This window comes from Trichoplusia ni, chromosome 2 (assembly GCF_003590095.1).
Source record: "Trichoplusia ni isolate ovarian cell line Hi5 chromosome 2, tn1, whole genome shotgun sequence".
NCBI classification, from domain to species: Eukaryota; Metazoa; Arthropoda; class Insecta; order Lepidoptera; family Noctuidae; genus Trichoplusia; species Trichoplusia ni.
The window spans coordinates 3129807-3148538 of NC_039479.1; the positions used below are offsets into that span (position 1 = coordinate 3129807).

The 18732-nt window shown below is 39.1% G+C and overlaps 1 protein-coding gene, 4 non-coding genes and 1 pseudogene across 5 annotated transcripts in view; 4 read left to right on the plus strand and 2 right to left on the minus strand.

Annotated features, from left to right (window-relative positions):
• LOC113503530 (dynein heavy chain 10, axonemal) overlaps positions 1 to 18732 on the plus strand; it is a 65269-nt gene that overhangs the window by 16465 nt on the left and 30072 nt on the right. The window contains exons 29-57 of the mRNA XM_026885562.1: positions 366 to 566; positions 1036 to 1327; positions 1568 to 1726; positions 2208 to 2444; positions 2817 to 3070; positions 3499 to 3647; positions 3887 to 3996; positions 4236 to 4414; positions 4868 to 5063; positions 5420 to 5517; positions 5600 to 5735; positions 5894 to 5980; positions 6288 to 6430; positions 6666 to 6844; positions 7541 to 7723; positions 8173 to 8298; positions 8540 to 8793; positions 9181 to 9369; positions 9673 to 9845; positions 10264 to 10429; positions 10725 to 10883; positions 11230 to 11324; positions 11619 to 11876; positions 12381 to 12540; positions 13026 to 13124; positions 14256 to 14379; positions 14724 to 14908; positions 15323 to 15415; positions 17559 to 17711. Coding sequence (XP_026741363.1) covers positions 366 to 566; positions 1036 to 1327; positions 1568 to 1726; positions 2208 to 2444; positions 2817 to 3070; positions 3499 to 3647; positions 3887 to 3996; positions 4236 to 4414; positions 4868 to 5063; positions 5420 to 5517; positions 5600 to 5735; positions 5894 to 5980; positions 6288 to 6430; positions 6666 to 6844; positions 7541 to 7723; positions 8173 to 8298; positions 8540 to 8793; positions 9181 to 9369; positions 9673 to 9845; positions 10264 to 10429; positions 10725 to 10883; positions 11230 to 11324; positions 11619 to 11876; positions 12381 to 12540; positions 13026 to 13124; positions 14256 to 14379; positions 14724 to 14908; positions 15323 to 15415; positions 17559 to 17711 — 4837 coding nt within the window. The remainder of the gene's footprint in view (positions 1 to 365; positions 567 to 1035; positions 1328 to 1567; positions 1727 to 2207; positions 2445 to 2816; positions 3071 to 3498; positions 3648 to 3886; positions 3997 to 4235; positions 4415 to 4867; positions 5064 to 5419; positions 5518 to 5599; positions 5736 to 5893; positions 5981 to 6287; positions 6431 to 6665; positions 6845 to 7540; positions 7724 to 8172; positions 8299 to 8539; positions 8794 to 9180; positions 9370 to 9672; positions 9846 to 10263; positions 10430 to 10724; positions 10884 to 11229; positions 11325 to 11618; positions 11877 to 12380; positions 12541 to 13025; positions 13125 to 14255; positions 14380 to 14723; positions 14909 to 15322; positions 15416 to 17558; positions 17712 to 18732) is intronic.
• Positions 13867 to 13939, plus strand: Trnaa-agc. Its single transcript has one exon. It is a non-coding gene; the product is annotated as a tRNA-Ala (tRNA).
• Positions 15546 to 15671, plus strand: LOC113508605 (annotated as a pseudogene).
• On the plus strand, positions 16298 to 16370 carry Trnaa-agc. The gene has a single exon. It is a non-coding gene; the product is annotated as a tRNA-Ala (tRNA).
• Trnaa-agc lies at positions 17064 to 17136 on the minus strand. The gene has a single exon. It is a non-coding gene; the product is annotated as a tRNA-Ala (tRNA).
• Trnaa-agc lies at positions 18487 to 18559 on the minus strand. The gene has a single exon. It is a non-coding gene; the product is annotated as a tRNA-Ala (tRNA).

Below are 18732 nucleotides of genomic sequence, written 5' to 3' on the forward strand. Positions count from 1 at the left end.
ACATGGTGTATTTAACTGTTTGTGATTTTAGAGGATTTCTTGTTTTGATAATGTGAAAGTTGTAGGATTGAGCTATTCCAGTATTTAGTAGTTACCTCCTTCTCAATCTTTGCAGTTTTAAGACAAGGATGGCAGATATGAGTATTATTTGTTGAAAACCAAGAAGTCCCGTATTGAAGCTTACCAATGGTGGTCTTAAACGGCTTCGCATGAATGCAACTTCCTATTGATATTTTGCATCCCCGCTTTCGTTAAAACAGAGAAACAGAAGATATTAATATATTTGGATGACACTTTCTCTACCTGTTTCGGGCAAATTCCCATTAAACACAGCATCAAGACTATATCACAGGTTTCTTCCACAGACTAACCACATTTCCTCGCTGGATGAAGAAGACCTGCCTCCCCTGTCCCCCACAACGTATTGAAGAGACAACTGGCAACGAGTTCTACGTATTCTCCTACTTCGAGGACATCCTACGAGTGGCCGCCATCAATGACATAACCATGTTGATCCAAGACACCATCCACAGGCTCACGACTGATATCTGCAATTATATCATGAAGTAAGCTTTATATGCCTAGATACAAAGTTGAGTTTTCTTTGGCAAGTGGTGTAGACACATCGTCAACGACTTCTGAGTGTTCTCCTCCGTCGAGCCGCTCTACAATTATATAATGAGCTAAGCTTTATGTCCCTTGATATAGAGTTGAGTTTTCTATGGTAAGTGAAATAGAGACTCTGGCAATGAGTTCTACGTGTTCTTCTACTTCAAGGACATTCTTCGAGCGGCTGCTCTGTAATTAGACAGTAAAATTGTCTTTAGTTAAAATTACAGAGGGAACTGGCTTTGAATTCTTTTGAAAATGTCGAATTGTATTAAAATAATGACTAATCGTATCATGCTTTTAGTATGCTTAAATTATAAAAAATACCACGATTTTGGTTTAAACTTTGTATACACTATATATCAATAACTGAATACTTATTTATTACCTAATACCTATAAATTCATATCATCTTTAATTCCCCAGATGGCACAAATTCGCCCACCTCTGGTCGTTCGACAAGAGCCTGTCGTGCGAGAAGTACGTACAGAAGTACGATCAGATCTTCAAATATGATGAGAAGTTCTTCTTCTTCGAGGATATTATCGCTGATCTCAATGAACACGTGAAGTTCGTGGACATCGGAGCCATCAGAGTGAACCTTAGGCCTGTTATAAAGCAGGTGCAGGAACATGCGCAGGAGTGGAAGAATATATTAGGAGCGTGCATCGCTACGAAGACAAGGACCAGTATGTATGATCTGAAGAATCAGCTGGAGGTGAGTAGTTATAAATTTTTTTTATGTATATAAAATATATTTAAACTTATGGAATATGTATTATTTAGTTGTTTAAGCGGCAACAGATATACATTATCTGTAAAGATATACATCTGAAAAAAACTCTTCTGTCTAGGTATGACTGTTTATGAGATAGAGCTTGGTCTCGGACGGACTGACAGTTAGACAAACAAAGAGACGGACAGATACTCAGTAATAACAATAATAATCTTGTTACAGTCACTTCGCACTACAGTGAATATGAACATAAGAGGTCTGGAGGACTTCAAGCTGGTCATGGCGACCATCACTCAGGTCCAACAGATGACGATCACCGCCGAGGTCAAGTACCGCACCATGCAGGAGATATTCCATATGCTGAGGCAGCACAATATTGAGGTATGTTAGGACATAGTAATGTAGTAGGTCAGTTAGTGTAATAAGTACTGAAATTAATTTAAAACGCGTCAGGTTGGTAAGGTCCGGTTTTCGAACGTTTGTGTGCGTATGAGTTAACTATGTTGTGTATTTTTGTTACCCTGACTAGACGAACATTCAAAGACTAAAATAACTCAGTGAGTAAAAAAGCTTGAAAACAATGGGATTGTTTCAAATCAAATCTAATCGCTTATTGCATAATGAGCAGTGTAGGTAAGAAGTAAAAAAAATATACAAGCGATTATGAACTCTGTCGGTTCATTTGTCAAAGAGGTTACACCTCATGTATCCTTCGTCAGACCAGGTCGAAAGTTGTTCTCAATCGAAAGTACAAACTTAAATGCTATCATTTAATTGCGAGATATGACAGTTTCGAATTCCAGGTAACATTCAAATATACAAAATACGACATACAACCAACAACAGATTTATTTAATCACAGGTATCCGATGAAGACCTAACATACGCGAAAAATCTCGAAGCATCTTGGGGTAGCTTATACCAGACGACTTTGTTCCGTGGCGCTACGCTAGAGAAAACTAAGGAGAAGTTCTCCAAGCTCAATGTGATAGAGATAGCGAACTTCTTGAAGGAGCTGGACGACTTCGTGGAGCGGTTCGATAAGGAAGGCCCCGGGACCGTAGCTGATGATATGGACCGAGGAATGGTGCTCATGGAGGTAAGGAGAAGTAGTAGTAGTTGAAATTGTATACTAATAATCTGTAATATATAAAATTCTCGTGCCACGGTGCACGTAATTGAAGTACTCCGAAACGGCTCGACCGATTCTCATAAATTTTGTGTGCATTTGGGTCCGAGAATCGGATAACATCTATTTTTCTGCTTCTTGGCAAAACAATGTTTTCTGGATCAGATACTAACAGATAATATTCCACAACTTTCACACAAAGCCATCTAGTCTCAAGCTAAGCAAAGCTTAATTATGGGCAGTAAACAACTGTTAAACATACTTATATGTTTCTAAATACATACAAAATATATAATCAGATATTCAATCGAAGCGATTATTAATTTATATTTTACCTACAAGGAATACAACAAATACTTCGACGAACTTGAAGCCCGGAAGAAGATGCTCCAAGCAGCTGAACAGCTGTTTGACAACCCGCTAGCTGACTTCTCAAACTTCAACCGCGCCAAATCTGACTTCACTGCGATGGAGTCCATCTACAAGATATACAAAGCGCAGAAGAACGCCAGGGAACTGTGGGCTAAGACTCTATGGGCTAATCTCAACCCACAGGCTCTAGTCGACGGTATTGAGCTGTTCTTTAGAGAATACAGGTATGTAAGGAGTTTGTTAATGCTATTATTTTTCGTCATTGTGGTACTATGCTACTATAAAGACAACCTACAACTTCTTCTGTGTTTTTGATTTACTGCTACGAAAAGCCACTTCATTTCGCTTGTTCTGTCGCTTTTGATAGAGGTTAACGTACAAGTTAAATCCATACCGTCGTTGCACATATAGCCGGGTGTCATATGAACTTCTTGTCTTTGTTATTTACACATCATGCTTACATTTGACGACGGATATCGAATCCGGTCCCAGTTAACAATGGGAAATCCTGGGCAACTTACTTCTATAATCTACTAGGGTATTTTTTTGTGAAATCATCTATGGCAGAAATAAAAGAATAGAGATAGATATGCATTAATAGAGAATTTCATATAAATCCTCAGTAATATATTCTGTTATACTTGATCCATAGGAAGTTACCAAAGGTAGTCCGCCACACGCCGACGGGCCTCATGCTGGACCTGAAGATGAAGCAGTTCAAGGGCGTGGTGCCGCTCATGGTATCGCTGAAGAACGAGGCCATGAGGGAGAGGCATTGGAAGACGCTCATGCTCAAGACTGGTATGAGCTACTGTGTTCTCTTTCTCCTTTACATCGCACGGTAAAGGTATCCTTCTACGGTCTACCTTTCTTCTGTCTCCCTCTGTCTAAGGTGGTGATTTTCTACGGAACTTTACTATTATATTTTTGTTCTTCAGAATAATTGTAATATTTACTCACATGACAAAACGTTAATGCTAATGTACAATTTCAGTTCAGTACATGACAAGTATTTTTAAGTGTATTGTAATTGATTCCAGGTCAGGACTTCGACATGTCTCCGGATCGCTTCACGCTGGAGAACATGTTCGCTATGGAGTTACACAAGTACCAAGAAGTCGCTGAAGAAATCGTCAACCACGCTATCAAAGTAAGACGACCATTAGCGAACAGAGGCCATTTTTTATTAATCTCTTTCCTCCACAAACATACAATATTTTGACACTCAAAACAACACAAAATTACAAAAGCATGTCTTATTCTCATGATAAACTTTCAACTACCCTTGACACATTAATTCCGAGCAAAAGACATTCCGTTGTTCGTCAGTCACCGGTGACCTTAAGCTACTGCTACCATAACGTACTACACATCATTACGTTTTCATAGGAGTTGGCAATAGAACGCGGTGTGAAAGACGTACAGGACACGTGGGCGACCATCGCGTTCACGGTGTCGCGACACTTCAACCGCGGCGAGGACCGCGGCTACACGCTCAACCCCTGCGACGAGATCACCGTCAAGCTGGATGATGATGCCATGACGCTGCAGAGTATGGCGGCCTCTCAGTAAGTATGCAATAATGATATATGCGATAGTTCCGTATATAGTTTGGATTCTTCACGTTTTTTCTGCCCTAGAGCGAAAATAAATGATCCCTGTGAAATGCCACATTACAATATTTGTTTGGTGGCGTTTTGTCCTCGACTTTGTTGGTGATTTTTACTTAACTTTTACAAGATGTATCGTGTTGCCCAAGTAACTGGGTTAAGGAGATAGTGACTCCTTGTAAAACACTGGTACTCAGCTGCATCCGGGTTAGACTGGAAGCCTACCCCTAGTTGGGAAAAGGCTAGGATGGTGATGACTAAGAAACTAATGTTTTTTCAAAGCTTTTAATATTGTTATATCGGATGATAGTCGTTTTATTACTTATGCTGCAGTTTTTCATTTCGATTATAAAAATATGTTGTGAGAACCCATTACAATATTAAATCATGCAATCTCATTTTTCAAATCAGATTCATCGGTCCATTCTTATCGGTGGTCCACACTTGGGAACGTCGGTTGTCTCTCATATCGGAGGTCATCGAGGAGTGGATGGCAACGCAGCGCAAGTGGCTCTACTTGGAGGGCATCTTCGTAGGAGGCGATATAAGAACACAGCTGCCCGAAGAGGCTAAGAAGTTTGATGATATCGATAAGGCGTTTAGAAAGGTAAATATGTTTTACGGAAAAGTAAGGCTACTTGCGAACTCAGATGGTATGACTGACACCAGGAAGTCGACTAACGTCGCGTAAAGTTATTCCGGATGCGCTAAAGAGATGCTGCGTTTCAATGTGTAGAGTGCTATCTGGCTTTCACACGCGCAATAAAATATGTTTTTATGATTTTTCCTTAGGTTTCGTAAACAAATGATGTTTCTATAATTTAAGACATTTCTTTAGGTTTAAGACATTTCTTCCCTCTCTCCATTAATTTCAGTAAGTTGGTTGAAATCCCAAAGATCAAGGGATAAAAGACAAATTAACGGGTCAATTTGAAATCATATGTTTATTCATTACTCTTTCAGATAATGTTAGACACAGCAAAGAGGTTGAACGTGGTAGACTGTTGCACCATGTCTGGCAGATTAGAAGAGTTCATAAACTTGGGAATTGGACTACAAAAGTAAGGGACAATATTTACTTAACATAATTCATATTCATAGGTCTTGGTAAATGCAAATTGAACCTTATTCTCATTTGTACAGGTGTCAAAAATCGTTGAACGATTACCTGGATTCGAAGCGCCGTATATTCCCTCGATTCTTCTTCATATCAACGGACGAGCTGCTATCCATTCTCGGTAGTAGCGAGTGTACTTGTGTGCAAGAGCATATGATTAAAGTAAGTACATATTTTTAACAATCTTTATCTGAATTTATAATTGGTGTGGTAGCACCCTAAAGTCTTTGAGTATCGCGATTTTAGCTGCGTCTTAATGGGCCTTAGGCTGTGTGGACCCGCAAAATAATTTATTTTTATACTTGAGACATTGTTTTCAGATGTTCGATAATATTCGAGCCTTGGATCTATACGTTGATCATAGCAATCGTCCTGTTGCTGCTAAAATGATTTCCGCTGAAGCTGAGGTAAATATAAACATTTTCCCTTCTAACTTTACGACCAATTCACTGCACTAATAGCCAAGTCAAGGTCATCATGTCAACGATAAGAGTGCATAAACGCACGTAATATGAAACGTCCAAGACAGGTTCCTCCCTGGAACTGAGTTAATTGCTTTTAAATCTTATAACGACGGCATTACTTATCACACTTAGTACATCCCATCCTTAATTTGATATAAGAAAAATGTATGATTACGATAACTTCTGTATTAACAGCTTTCTTTGCCTCCAACATAGTTATAAAGTTGTAACCTTGTATTAAAACTATCAGGTAATGGACTTCCGAAAAGTAGTGTACACGGAAGGTCGCGTAGAGGACTGGATGAATCTCGTTCTGAACGAGATGAGGAACACGAACAAGTTCATCACCAAGAAGGCTATATTCTATTACGGGAAGAACTGGAAGGTGCCGAGGTTAGTAAACCTTAAATATCGTTCGATACAAAATACAAAATTGCCGGTTTATCGTTCTAAATAAAGACAGACAAAACTGACCATTGTAAAGGCTACGTTTTTTGCCAGTCGGGTATAAAAGGCCTTTTTAAATTCTTTGCTATCGCGTTTCTTTTGTAAATCTAGTAAAAAACACTAACAAAACTGCTTAGCATACTTTCCACTGTCAAAACCTTCTTTATCTCATGCTCCCTAGAACGGAATGGATCCTAGAGTACCAGGGCATGGTATGCCTTGCCGCTAACGGTGTGTGGTGGACAGCGGAGACGGAAGAGACCTTCATACGAATTCGTAAGGGGAACAAGCGAGCCATGAAGGAACATCTCGCGCAACAGAACGAGCAACTAGACGGACTTGTGGTTAAAGTCAGGCAAGGTTGGTTGCTAAAGATGTTATTTTACTGTAACTGTACAACTTGAACATAACTATAGAACTTTTCATAGATATTGGATTAATAATTTTTAGCCTGTTGTCGTTTATATTGCATAAGTGATAAGGTTTTCATGTTATTGCCATATACTGACTGAAGTGGGTTTGATTTTCGCGTAGGTCAAGCATTTGAGTGATTAAAAAATGCTGGTCCTAAATCTGGGTATCTTTGCGTATGTGAATGACATGTTTGTGAAATCCCCCGCAACGCGAGGATTAAATAAAGAGTGCGCGATGGATGGGTGGAGTGATGACTTGCGCAAGACGGCTGGCAGGAGCTGGATGCGAGAAGCCGAAAATCGATCTCAGTGGCGTGCACTTGGAGAGGCCTATGTCCAGCAGTGGACTGCGATAGGCTGATGATGTGATGTGATGTGAAAGAGGTAGTTTCTCTCAAGAGTATTTAAAAAAAATATATACATAAAATAAATATATCTTCAAAATCTAACCTAATATAGGGATAAAATGCTTAATAAATAGTATAGTCTATTTTTTCTCTCACTCAACTGAATATATAAAGGGAAGTTTTGATTAAAACAGTAAACTTTAAAATTTAAGCAAATGAACACTTTGAAATGTACTTTAGCGTACCTTTACGTTCTTTTTTATTCTGATCCATCGAAACTAATTCCCTCTCCTCAGACTTGTCATCAAACGACCGTCTAAAGTTCCGCACGATAACGACGATCGACGTGCACGCGCGCGACATCATCGAGGGCTTCGTGCGCGACAACGTGACGGAGGCGAGCGAGTTCGAGTGGGAGAGCCAGCTGCGCTTCTACTGGCTCAAGAGGGATGATAACCTGTGGATACGACAGTGTACAGGTATTAAACGGTTTTGTATTTACCTGTTCTTTTGTCTGTAATCAGATCTTAGTTGATTTGGTTATTCCTTATGGCGTACAATAAAGAGTATTCTATCTATCTATTTTTGAAGTTATTTTTGACACCACTTTCCATTTTTCGTTTGAGCCGAAATTTTGTTTCTCTGTGTCTATTGCGTGAGAATATATATGATGTAGCTGTTCTGATGCTGGTGCTGGAAGGTAGCTAAAGGAGCTTTGTCATAAAACGGCAATTCCACATCTAGTTTGGGTTCGATTGATTTAATAGACGAGAACATTGATCCTTGAACACGAGAACAAGCCAAAATGCTTGTTTAAAATTATTTATAGTAAAATAAAAGAAAATACCAATATTTTTCACATAATTCACATAGAGTTTTTGCATACATAAATAGATGTTTAGAATTGTTTTCGTTAATTTTGTTCCAGGTCTATTCGAGTACGGCTATGAGTACATGGGTCTGAACGGTAGGCTGGTGATCACTCCGCTTACTGACAGAATCTACCTCACCATCACGCAGGCTCTGACTATGCAGCTGGGTGGGGCGCCCGCTGGTAAGCATAAGGCCTTCTCGTTTTAAACTAATTAAAGTTAACATCGATACTGGACAACTGATAAACATCTGATGTTTTATTAAATGATGCAATGGCTTTCTTTGGGCATGTGACTTAAATGTTTGTAAAACCCACGCAACACAAGGGCCAAAATTTAACCAGAGAAGAACAAAAAAAAATCTTTTATTTAAAAAATACCCCTAAACAAAAATTGTTAAAAGAAGAATTCTGTTCAACACAGGCCCAGCCGGAACTGGTAAGACAGAAACCACAAAAGACCTAGCGAAGGCTTTAGGCTTGCTATGCGTGGTCACCAACTGTGGCGAGGGCATGGACTTCCGCGCCGTCGGCCAGATCCTCGCGGGGCTGTGCCAGTGCGGGGCCTGGGGCTGCTTCGACGAGTTCAATAGGATCGATATATCTGTACTGTCCGTCATATCCACACAGCTGCAGTGTATTAGGAGCGCGCTGCTGATGAAGCTGAAGAGATTTACGGTAAGGTTTTGATAGCTTCTGTAGGTATTTAAGATTTAAAATTGGGGTGAGCCCAAGTCAATGGGTACCTTATAGAAAAAGCGTTAGCATAAGCGTAAATGCGCTATTTCTCACTCACGTGGATAGTGGATGTATTTCAGAAAACTAATTAAGTTCTAGCTTAGTGCTAATGGTTCCTAAACAGTCTGACTGATTACAGGCTTATTAATGAAAAGGAAATCATTTGGTGAAATCTTTGAACACTGTTTTTTGCTACTTTTGTTTTCATAAAACTGCCAGGGGGACTTAAAAAAAATACTATTTAAAAAGTATAGTAAATATTTGTAGAACTTCCCCTAGCATTTTTACCCAAAAGGCTAATCATTACAAACCTCTTTTCAACAACAGTTCGAAGGACAAGAGATAGCGATGGACAGTAAAGTAGGCATCTTCATCACCATGAACCCGGGATACGCGGGCCGTACGGAACTGCCAGAGTCCGTCAAGGCTCTATTCAGACCTGTTGTCTGCATCCTGCCGGACCTTGAGATGATCTGTCAGATCTCACTGTTCTCTGATGGATTCCTTACTGCTAAGGTATGTATTCATTAAAATAGTATTTATCCAGATGTTTTAACTTTATTTAATTCTAATGATGTGAATATACTCATAGCTATAGTTTTTAAGTTAGATAAGGATTAAATTGCCTTGAATCATTAATCAAACCGAACTATTTTTGGACTTCTGACGGTGGTTTTCTCAAAAATACAGTAAGTTATTTTATTCTAAAGCGTCTACCATCACAACTGGTGATTGAACTGTTATGCTTTTTATTTATGATGAGATTGTGCTGTATTCAAAAATTTTACAGTTGATAGAATCTTTCTCCTTTTCCCTCAGGTATTAGCCAAGAAAATGACAGTCCTGTACCACGTAGCCCAGCAGCAGCTATCGAAGCAGTCCCACTACGACTGGGGCCTGCGCGCCCTCACCGCAGTGCTGCGCATGGCCGGCAAGCTGCGGAGAGACTCGCCCGGTCTCAGCGAGATCATGGTGCTTATGAGAGCTTTGAGGTGAGATATACCTGTTACTGGAATAACAATCTACATAGTGTATGTGACTGATACCTGATTTATTAAAAGGGTAGCGACAAAAATTAGCTTCCATGCATGTTTAACATAATAACAAAGATTGCCAAATGCCATGCCCGAGTGGTGGACTACAGGAGGTAGTGGCAACCAGCAGGCTTGGTTCAACCCCAACATGGAAAAAATCTTCAATATGACCCACAAATGCTGAATTCGGAAGAAATAATAAAAGAAAACAATGTCCTAACAGATTTTGGAAAAATAAAACAAAAGGCGCCCATAATTCTTATCCTAAAACCATTGATTGAAAGTACACTTCTGCATTGTAATCTCTATCTACTAATTTATCGGATTGGGTGTTTATGTCATTTACAGGTTTTAAAAACAAAACAATTTTTTATAGGGACATGAACCACCCCAAGTTCGTGTTCGAAGATGTGCCGCTTTTCCTCGGTCTGATCAAGGATCTGTTCCCGGGGCTGGAGTGTCCGCGCGTCGGCTACCCGGACTTTAATGCCGCCGTCGCTGAAGTGTTGGAGAAAGATGGCTATATTGTGTTACCTCATCAGGTTAGTCGAGAAAAGGAAAAGATGTATGAATTCTAGAATGATTCCAAACCTTTCCTACCCCGCCCGTATGAAAGCGTCGACATTCTTCTATTGCCGGCTTTTCACTGCAAAATTTTGATAAGTATCTCACTAAACCCGACTGCAGATGACCACGGACCACAAAGTCAAATTAAACAGAAAGTCCACGAAGTCAAAGAAATTGCATATTATGTTAACAATTGCATATAGGAGTGTTTCATAAAATACACTGTCAACTTTAGTTTCTAACTGTACAATCTACAAATCTTTCTAATAGGTGGACAAAGTAGTCCAGTTGTACGAGACGATGATGACGCGGCACTGCACCATGTTGGTAGGGCCCACCGGTGGAGGGAAGACCATCATCATACAGACTCTAGTCAAGGCTCAGACTCTCCTCGGGCTGCCCACCAAACTCACCATTCTCAACCCGAAGGTAATTTTAAAAACATATCGTATGCTATTTGTAATACGGTTACTTATTAGTTGTACATTGTATACTCCTCGATGGATTTCGGCCACAGAGATACCTTCAACTCCTCAACTTAAGAAAGAGTTAATCCTGTTAGCCATAGAATGGGGTAACTATGGGTAGAGGACTTTTTGTGCTCATTATGTACATGTATGTGCTAGATCTGTATGGGTATATCACTAAAACGACCATAAGTTTTTTAATCCATTGTTTATTATAATTCTTGAAAGTACTTTAAAATATCCGGCACCTCTAATAATGTACGGCAATCATACTTAAAATGAAGGTACTCAACAAAATATTTTTTCAGGCGTGTTCAGTAATAGAGTTATACGGAATCCTGGACCCTGTGACACGAGACTGGACTGACGGCCTATATTCTAGAATATTCCGAGAAATGAACAGGTAATCATTAAAACCATTTAATGTACAAGACAAAACAAGTTGATACGATGAAGAACAATATCTTTGGCGTCGTAAGTTCCCTGTATAGCGAGTGGATTGTGTCAAACTTCGGTTATCTAATTATGCCTAGAATATAAGTTATGCTGATACATTATACGACTTTCAATTCTCATCCATACTGTATTTACGTATTCCCACACAAACAGTCTATATGTGTTAGTTTTGAAATTAACAACGCCACTTATCGTTACAATATTGGACACTTTAATATTCAACTTTCTTTACTTTCCTAAGGCCAGCAGAAAAAGACGAGCGTCGCTACTCGCTCTTCGACGGCGACGTGGACGCCCTCTGGATAGAGAACATGAACTCCGTGATGGATGACAACAAGCTCCTCACGCTAGCCAACGGCGAGAGAATCCGCCTCGCTCCGTACTGCTCGCTGCTGTTCGAGGTCGGGGACCTCAACTACGCGTCGCCGGCCACCGTGTCCAGAGCCGGGATGGTGTTCGTTGATCCTAAGAATTTGGGGTACCAGCCGTATTGGGATAGGTATGGTTATACTGGCTACTCATATTGAAGGACGACTCTATAGTAAGGGATCATAAAGAAAGAACACACACGTTCATTCGTTGGCTCTTTTTATAACAAAGTAAAATCAAGAAACTATTTAAACAAAATTAATTGGTTAATTAGCTGAATATCATAATGTGGCTTTTAGCATTATGAAAATGAATACAGGCGGTTCATCTATCATCTATCTACTCCATGTACCTAAACCGATCCCGGCCATCATTTAAAAACCCTTTCTGTATAAGGGAACAACAATCTTCCTTGAAGACTCTGTCTTAAATTATCAAAATAAATATTGAAAAATACCATAACTTGTTAAAAATAAAGTGGAATGGATTCATCATTCACAGCCTTTATCCTCCCGCTGCTGGTCATAGGCCTCCCCTTTCCAGCCCTGTGCTAGCCTTATCCAGAATCAAAATACCACCACGTATACCTCACTAACAGGAATCTAATCATAGAATCGACTGTGTGTTATAACAGATGGCTGCGCAGCCGCAACAACGAGGAGGAACGCGAGCAGATGGACGGCATGTTCAACCACTACGTGACGGGCGCCATCAACTACATCGTGTTCGGGATGTTCGGCCTGCAGCAGCAGACGCCGCTCAAGACCATCGTGCCGCAGACGCCGCTCAACCTGGTCAGTCTGAATGGAATCTTATTTACTTAGTCATAGAGACTAGTTTTGAAGTATTACTTTAATCATACTCGAATAGAAATTCAGTTTATTGTTTTGTGTTAATTGAATTCTAGGCCACTGGATGGATAGCTTTAGGGCAATGCTGTAATGATAGTTGAAATTATTATGATTTCAAAATAATTCCATACAAATTGAACTTTATCGTGTTGAAATTAGAGTTGAGTTTATATAAGAGATGACGGTACTTGATTGAGCATACGAAAAAATTATAATTAATTATAAATTAAAAATAAACAAACTTATATTAAAATCGATACCATTTTACCTCTTATATGTATTGTTTTTTTATATAGCCTGTTTTAGACCCCGCTGCTGGGCAAATTCCATGGAATTTCTCACAGCGTACATGTACCTTGTCGTTCACTATAATTTAATATTTCTGCTTCTTTTTCCAAGTGGTCTAAAGAAGTCTGTATCGTTCTCAGGTGGTACAGCTGTGCTACATGATAAGCGGTTTGCTACCGAACCGCGAGGATTGTAACGAACCTATCGACAAGACTGTCGTGGAGTGCGTGTTCATGGTGGTGAGTGTATGCTGTAGAATTAATAGTAGAACATATTTTCTTTTTTCCTCCCTTTTTGGCTCACTTGCCTGGGTAGTGAAAATTGAACCCTAAGACTAAGGTGAAAAACCGTGATAACGAGACGGTAAACATTTTCGTTAACTTGCACCGTGGCCTTTGCTGGTTTCTCTGCAAATCCTACCCTACAGCAGTTGTAATGATAAGCACATGTGGCAGATAATATAATAAAAAGGCTGAAACGTTGTTAATAAGGCAAAGATAAAGATAAAAGATATTTATTTTCAAATATGGGTATTTCTAAGGCTTATGTTAAATTTGAGTGGATCACATTAGTCACAGTAAAGCTTCAAAAAATATAGTCATCTAATGTGTAGTGGGACAATATTGGCCAAAAATATACGTCAAAGGGCCAAAAAATTACATTAACAACGTAATATAATTACACATATGTGTGTAGTGTGTCACTAAGGCGGATCTTTTTAAACTATTTTTGTCCACGCAGCGGCGCGCGCCTTTATGAATACGTCACTTATAATGTAGAGCGAAACGTTTATAACATTTTTTTTCATTTTACCATGAAATCATTTTATTTATTGGTCAGCTTTAAATAAATACGTTTGTCACCTAAACTGGTTTTCAAGGTCAGCTTATATCAATAATACGTGCCCTAAATCAACTTTTTACAATGTATACAACTTTCATTTTGTATTTGGTGATTTTTTTCGTATTGTAACTGAATATCGGGGGCGTAGCTCAGATGGTAGAGCGCTCGCTTAGCATGCGAGAGGTACCGGGATCGATACCCGGCGCCTCCAAATATACTTTTGCATTATTTTCATTAATGTTTTTTAAGTCATAATTAACCCAATACCATATTTCTCCAAAACGGGGTGCCAGGTGTTTTTTTTTTAATCATATTTAGTAAGTCTGAGAATTGGATACAATTTTTTACGATTCCCTAAGTGATAAGGGTTGTCCACACATAACATTTTATTTGTACTATTTTATTGTACTCGACAAATAACCTTTTAGCTTAATATAATATAATAAGCCTAAACAACATTTGCCTAGACAACTAGTCAAGCTTGCATAAAGTGCATGCGACACTTATTGTTTGTTTTTTGCTTCCAGTCGATGTACAACAGCCTCGGAGCGGCTATCATCGACGACGGCCGCTTCGACTTTGACGTGTACATCAAGAAGGCTTGTCCCATGATGCTCGTAGAGGACACGATAGAGAAGAAAGCCACCACAAGTAATAATATTGAATTATTGCTATTTTTTTACACATTCCTATGTACTGAAATAGACAATTTTCTGACAATTTGTAGTAGGAAAATATAAAAAAAAGCTGATACTGCTGCAGTTCGGTAATTAGTCAGACGAAAACCGATGTAAATAACGTAGTGGAATCGTTGGTACTTGATCACATGGCACAAAATAATAATATTTGTGTGTGTTTGTTGTGCACTTGTAAGTTAATATCAACCTTAAACATTTCGAACTGACACCGACAGATTATAACACTAAGACACCTCTTTTCTTCAAAAGAATTCAGACCGTATTTCTCAAACACTAAGATACATATTAATTCAACAGAGCACTTCCCGATGGGCTTCGGCACTCTATACGACTACTGCCTAGAACTGACAACAAAAACCTGGGAGGCGTGGGAGTGGCTCGTGCCGGAGTACGTGCACGACAGAGAGATGAAGTTCCCCAGCATCCTGGTGCCCACTGTGGACACGCTGCGGCTCACGTGGCTCATCAAGATCATGGAGAGCGTGAGTCTAATCATTGTGGATGTTTAGATGATGCGGTAAATGTCGTGATAATGCGATACTTGCGATGATATTGTAAGTGGTCTTTCAGCTGAAGTAATATCATGTCACAGGTGCGATGCGTGAAATACTGTAATGTATGCTATTGTAAGTATTCTATCAGCAAACGTTACATAATGTAACTTACAGGATATTTCCTGCATCGTCGCAATGAGGCTGAAAGATCCCCCATGTCTCATTAGCCGGTCCCTATATTGGGACAAAACTGTAGTATAAGGAAAGTAGAAGAATAAATACTTAAAAAAATAGAACAAGTTTTTTAGGCTTGATAGGCTTTGATCGTAAGATAACTATTACTTAGTTCTTAAAAAATCATCATTCAGTTTATTTTTTTTTACTCAAAAGCCATTTTAATAGGTCGAACGACCGGTGCTGCTTGTCGGCGAAACGGGAACCTCTAAAACAGCGATTATCACCAATTATCTACGGGGATTACCGGCAGAGAGATATGTAAGTATTTAATTCAAACCAATAGTGATAAATAAATAAGATTAAAGTTTTACTACCTGTCTACAAAATACTTTACAGAGTATATAATAACTATAGTTACACAATATCAGTTTATTTAAGTATTAATATGGACAACGTCCATATGATGTCCAACGTTGATGGCACCGGTTCTCGTCCGATCACCGAAGTTAAGCAACATCGGGCGCGGTCAGTACTTAGATGGGTGACCGCTTAGGAACACCGCGTGACGTTGTTTTTTTTTACGGTCACGGACTGACTACCTCAAAGTTACATACAATTACGTGTCATATGTTCTATAAGATAAGGTGTAGATTGTAGACTATCTCGACTTATTTACATTAATATTACCTAAACCAGATCAGATAGCCTTATCATTTTATTTATCTGAGTACAACAGCCCATAGCTTAGAAAAACATACCAATAAATTTAAATACATATCGTTATTATTTATTTGTATAACAATTCGCACGTCCCTATCCGTCCTTGGTATGAATGATGACGATATGAATGACACACTTATATTTTTATGTTAATTTATTACTTGCTTTAACCAGAAAATTCCAACCTCAACATAAAATACATATCCCTAAATCACTACTCATATGAGCAAAGTCCGCAAAATTATACATGACGCCTGCACATCTTATATTAAACTCGAGACATTTTTACTTCAGCATTTAACGACCTAGCAACAACATAACTGCGTGTATTGGTATTCTAATTAATGTTACGAAAGCAAAATTGTCTATTTTAAACCGCGCTAACATTGCGGAAGCTATCTTACGAAACGTAAACTGGTTCTATAATAAGACCAAGGTTATCTCAAGCAAATTTACCGCTATTTTAGACTCTTACGCATCGGGGGCGTAGCTCAGATGGTAGAGCGCTCGCTTAGCATGCGAGAGGTACCGGGATCGATACCCGGCGCCTCCAATGTTCTTTTTGTATTTATATAATTTTTATATTGTTATTTTTTCTCTATCTAGGAGTTTGAAACAACTAAACAAATAAACAATTAACATGTATTGTTTTTGTTACACATAATATTGACATAGAACGTCTAGTAAAGTACTTATACTGTTTTTTTTTTCTTGTGTTTTTCTCTATTACAGGTGTGAGAAGGTCAACTAAAGTACATTTTTATTTTTGACGAAATAAAAACAATTTCTGCCTTTAACACTATGCTTATTATATTTGTTATATTATACTTATCATATTTTTTGCGATGTCTCTTTTGGTACGAATACCAGTAATAAATTACTAATGAGATACAGATTTATACAAAGTAAGAAAGATTAATATTACACACTACCTAATTAAATTCGTGAGTTATGTTTTTTAACTTTAGCGAAAAAAAAATACATGTACGTCTTATTATTGTTTACATAGCTTAATAAATCGCACTCCTATTCGTTGCAGCGTGGTGTTATGTTGCCTAAAACCTAGAATAGCCTAGAACAACGTAAAATAGATTAGTGAATCGTATCAACCATTGATATAGTCACTTCCTCAACCTATATAAAAAAATATTTTACCGTCTGTTTTAAACATATTATCCTTTTGTGGTTCGACTGTCAATTTAATGACATCTTTTTATATATTTTCGCACAGAATTCTGTAAAAAGTTGGAGGCGCCGGGTATCGATCCCGGTACCTCTCGCATGCTAAGCGAGCGCTCTACCATCTGAGCTACGCCCCCGTTATGTGTAACAAACATATGAGTCGATCGTACTTAATGCACTTTCACTTTGCTGACTTGATTATAACAGTGGCTCAATTACTGACCTTCTTATAAACCAGTTCAGTTCGAAAGAACAACACAATACTTAACATTGACTGCACGCATAGCCGAGTCGTTGAGGTCACCACGCCAAACCCAATGTGCGCGACGTGTCATGGGTTCGATCCCCGCGTAGGATAAGCAATTATGTTTTACAAATGCTTGAAATGAGGCTGGGTGTTTTTACGATAACAACACAAGCCTAAACCTTCTTGTATTTGGCCAAAAACTTAGTTGTGTTTACACATCCCATAGACAGTAAACTCATAGTACAATATAGGGCAATTCAAAAACCTAATCCCTTCAAACACTGCGCTCTAAAACCTCTCCTCATATTTTAGATAGTACAACAAATGAACTTCTCGTCGCGAACATCCTCAATGGACGTGCAGCGCAACTTGGAGTCCGTGGTGGAGAAGAGAACGAAGGACACCTTCGGACCACCGGTGGGCAAGAAAATGCTGGTGTTCATCGATGATATGAACATGCCTATTGTGAGTATAACGTCCTAAAGAGTACTTGGTAAAGTCCTTGGTAATGTTACATCGCATAAGGATAAAGAATTTCGATTTTTTTTTGTTGTTGTATTAGTAGTTTAGCCTGTTTTTGATCCCACTGCTTAGCAAAAGCCTTGCCTTTTCTCTTCCAGACCTCTCTATCATTTTCGATTATGACTTCGAATATTACAATTATGGCCATGTGCGCCCTGCGTTACACCACCTTTGTCGCGGACGACCTCGGCGACTCAAATAACATATACTGGAATAATATTCCATTTGGTCACGTAACGTGCTTTAACTTCAATACATTTGAGTGATACTTATCAGCCTTAGTGCTCGGAGAAATGTTACTTGTTACTAGCTACAGATTGCTCGAGCTGACGACTGGGACTTGCATTGAAAGTTGAAACCTGTGAACTGAACGCTATAACCCTCCTGCGGTGAGCAAGAGCACCAATAAAGTAGGCGAAAACTATTTAAAAATGATCCAATTAAGCAAAATAAGTGTCCTATGTCTTATGCGTTGAAAATGCTGGTTTTTAAACGGCGGGATTTAGAAGTAGCCATTCAAAGACAAGACAGATCTACAGACACCGCGCAGCGTATGCGCAAGGGATATCGTCCCCCCGGTAAAGGCATCGAAAAATAAAGATGTTGTTAATCGATACTAGTCCAACATATCCCTACGCCAGCATGTCCTGGCCGTGGGCCGAGCCTATTAGCTTTTCACCTATAAAAAATAGAGCAAAAGGGGATAAAATAGTAATATTGGAGGCGCCGGGTATCGATCCCGGTACCTCTCGCATGCTAAGCGAGCGCTCTACCATCTGAGCTACGCCCCCGATATGTACAAGAACGAAATATTACTTTGTACGCAATGTGCTTTCTCTTGAAGGTGACATAACTGCATGTCTGTAGGCCGTATAAAGCAAGTACAGCCAGCAACATAAGTCGGTTAACACAATTATAATAAGGAGGCTTGATACCTAAATGATAGATAAAGCACCAACTGCTA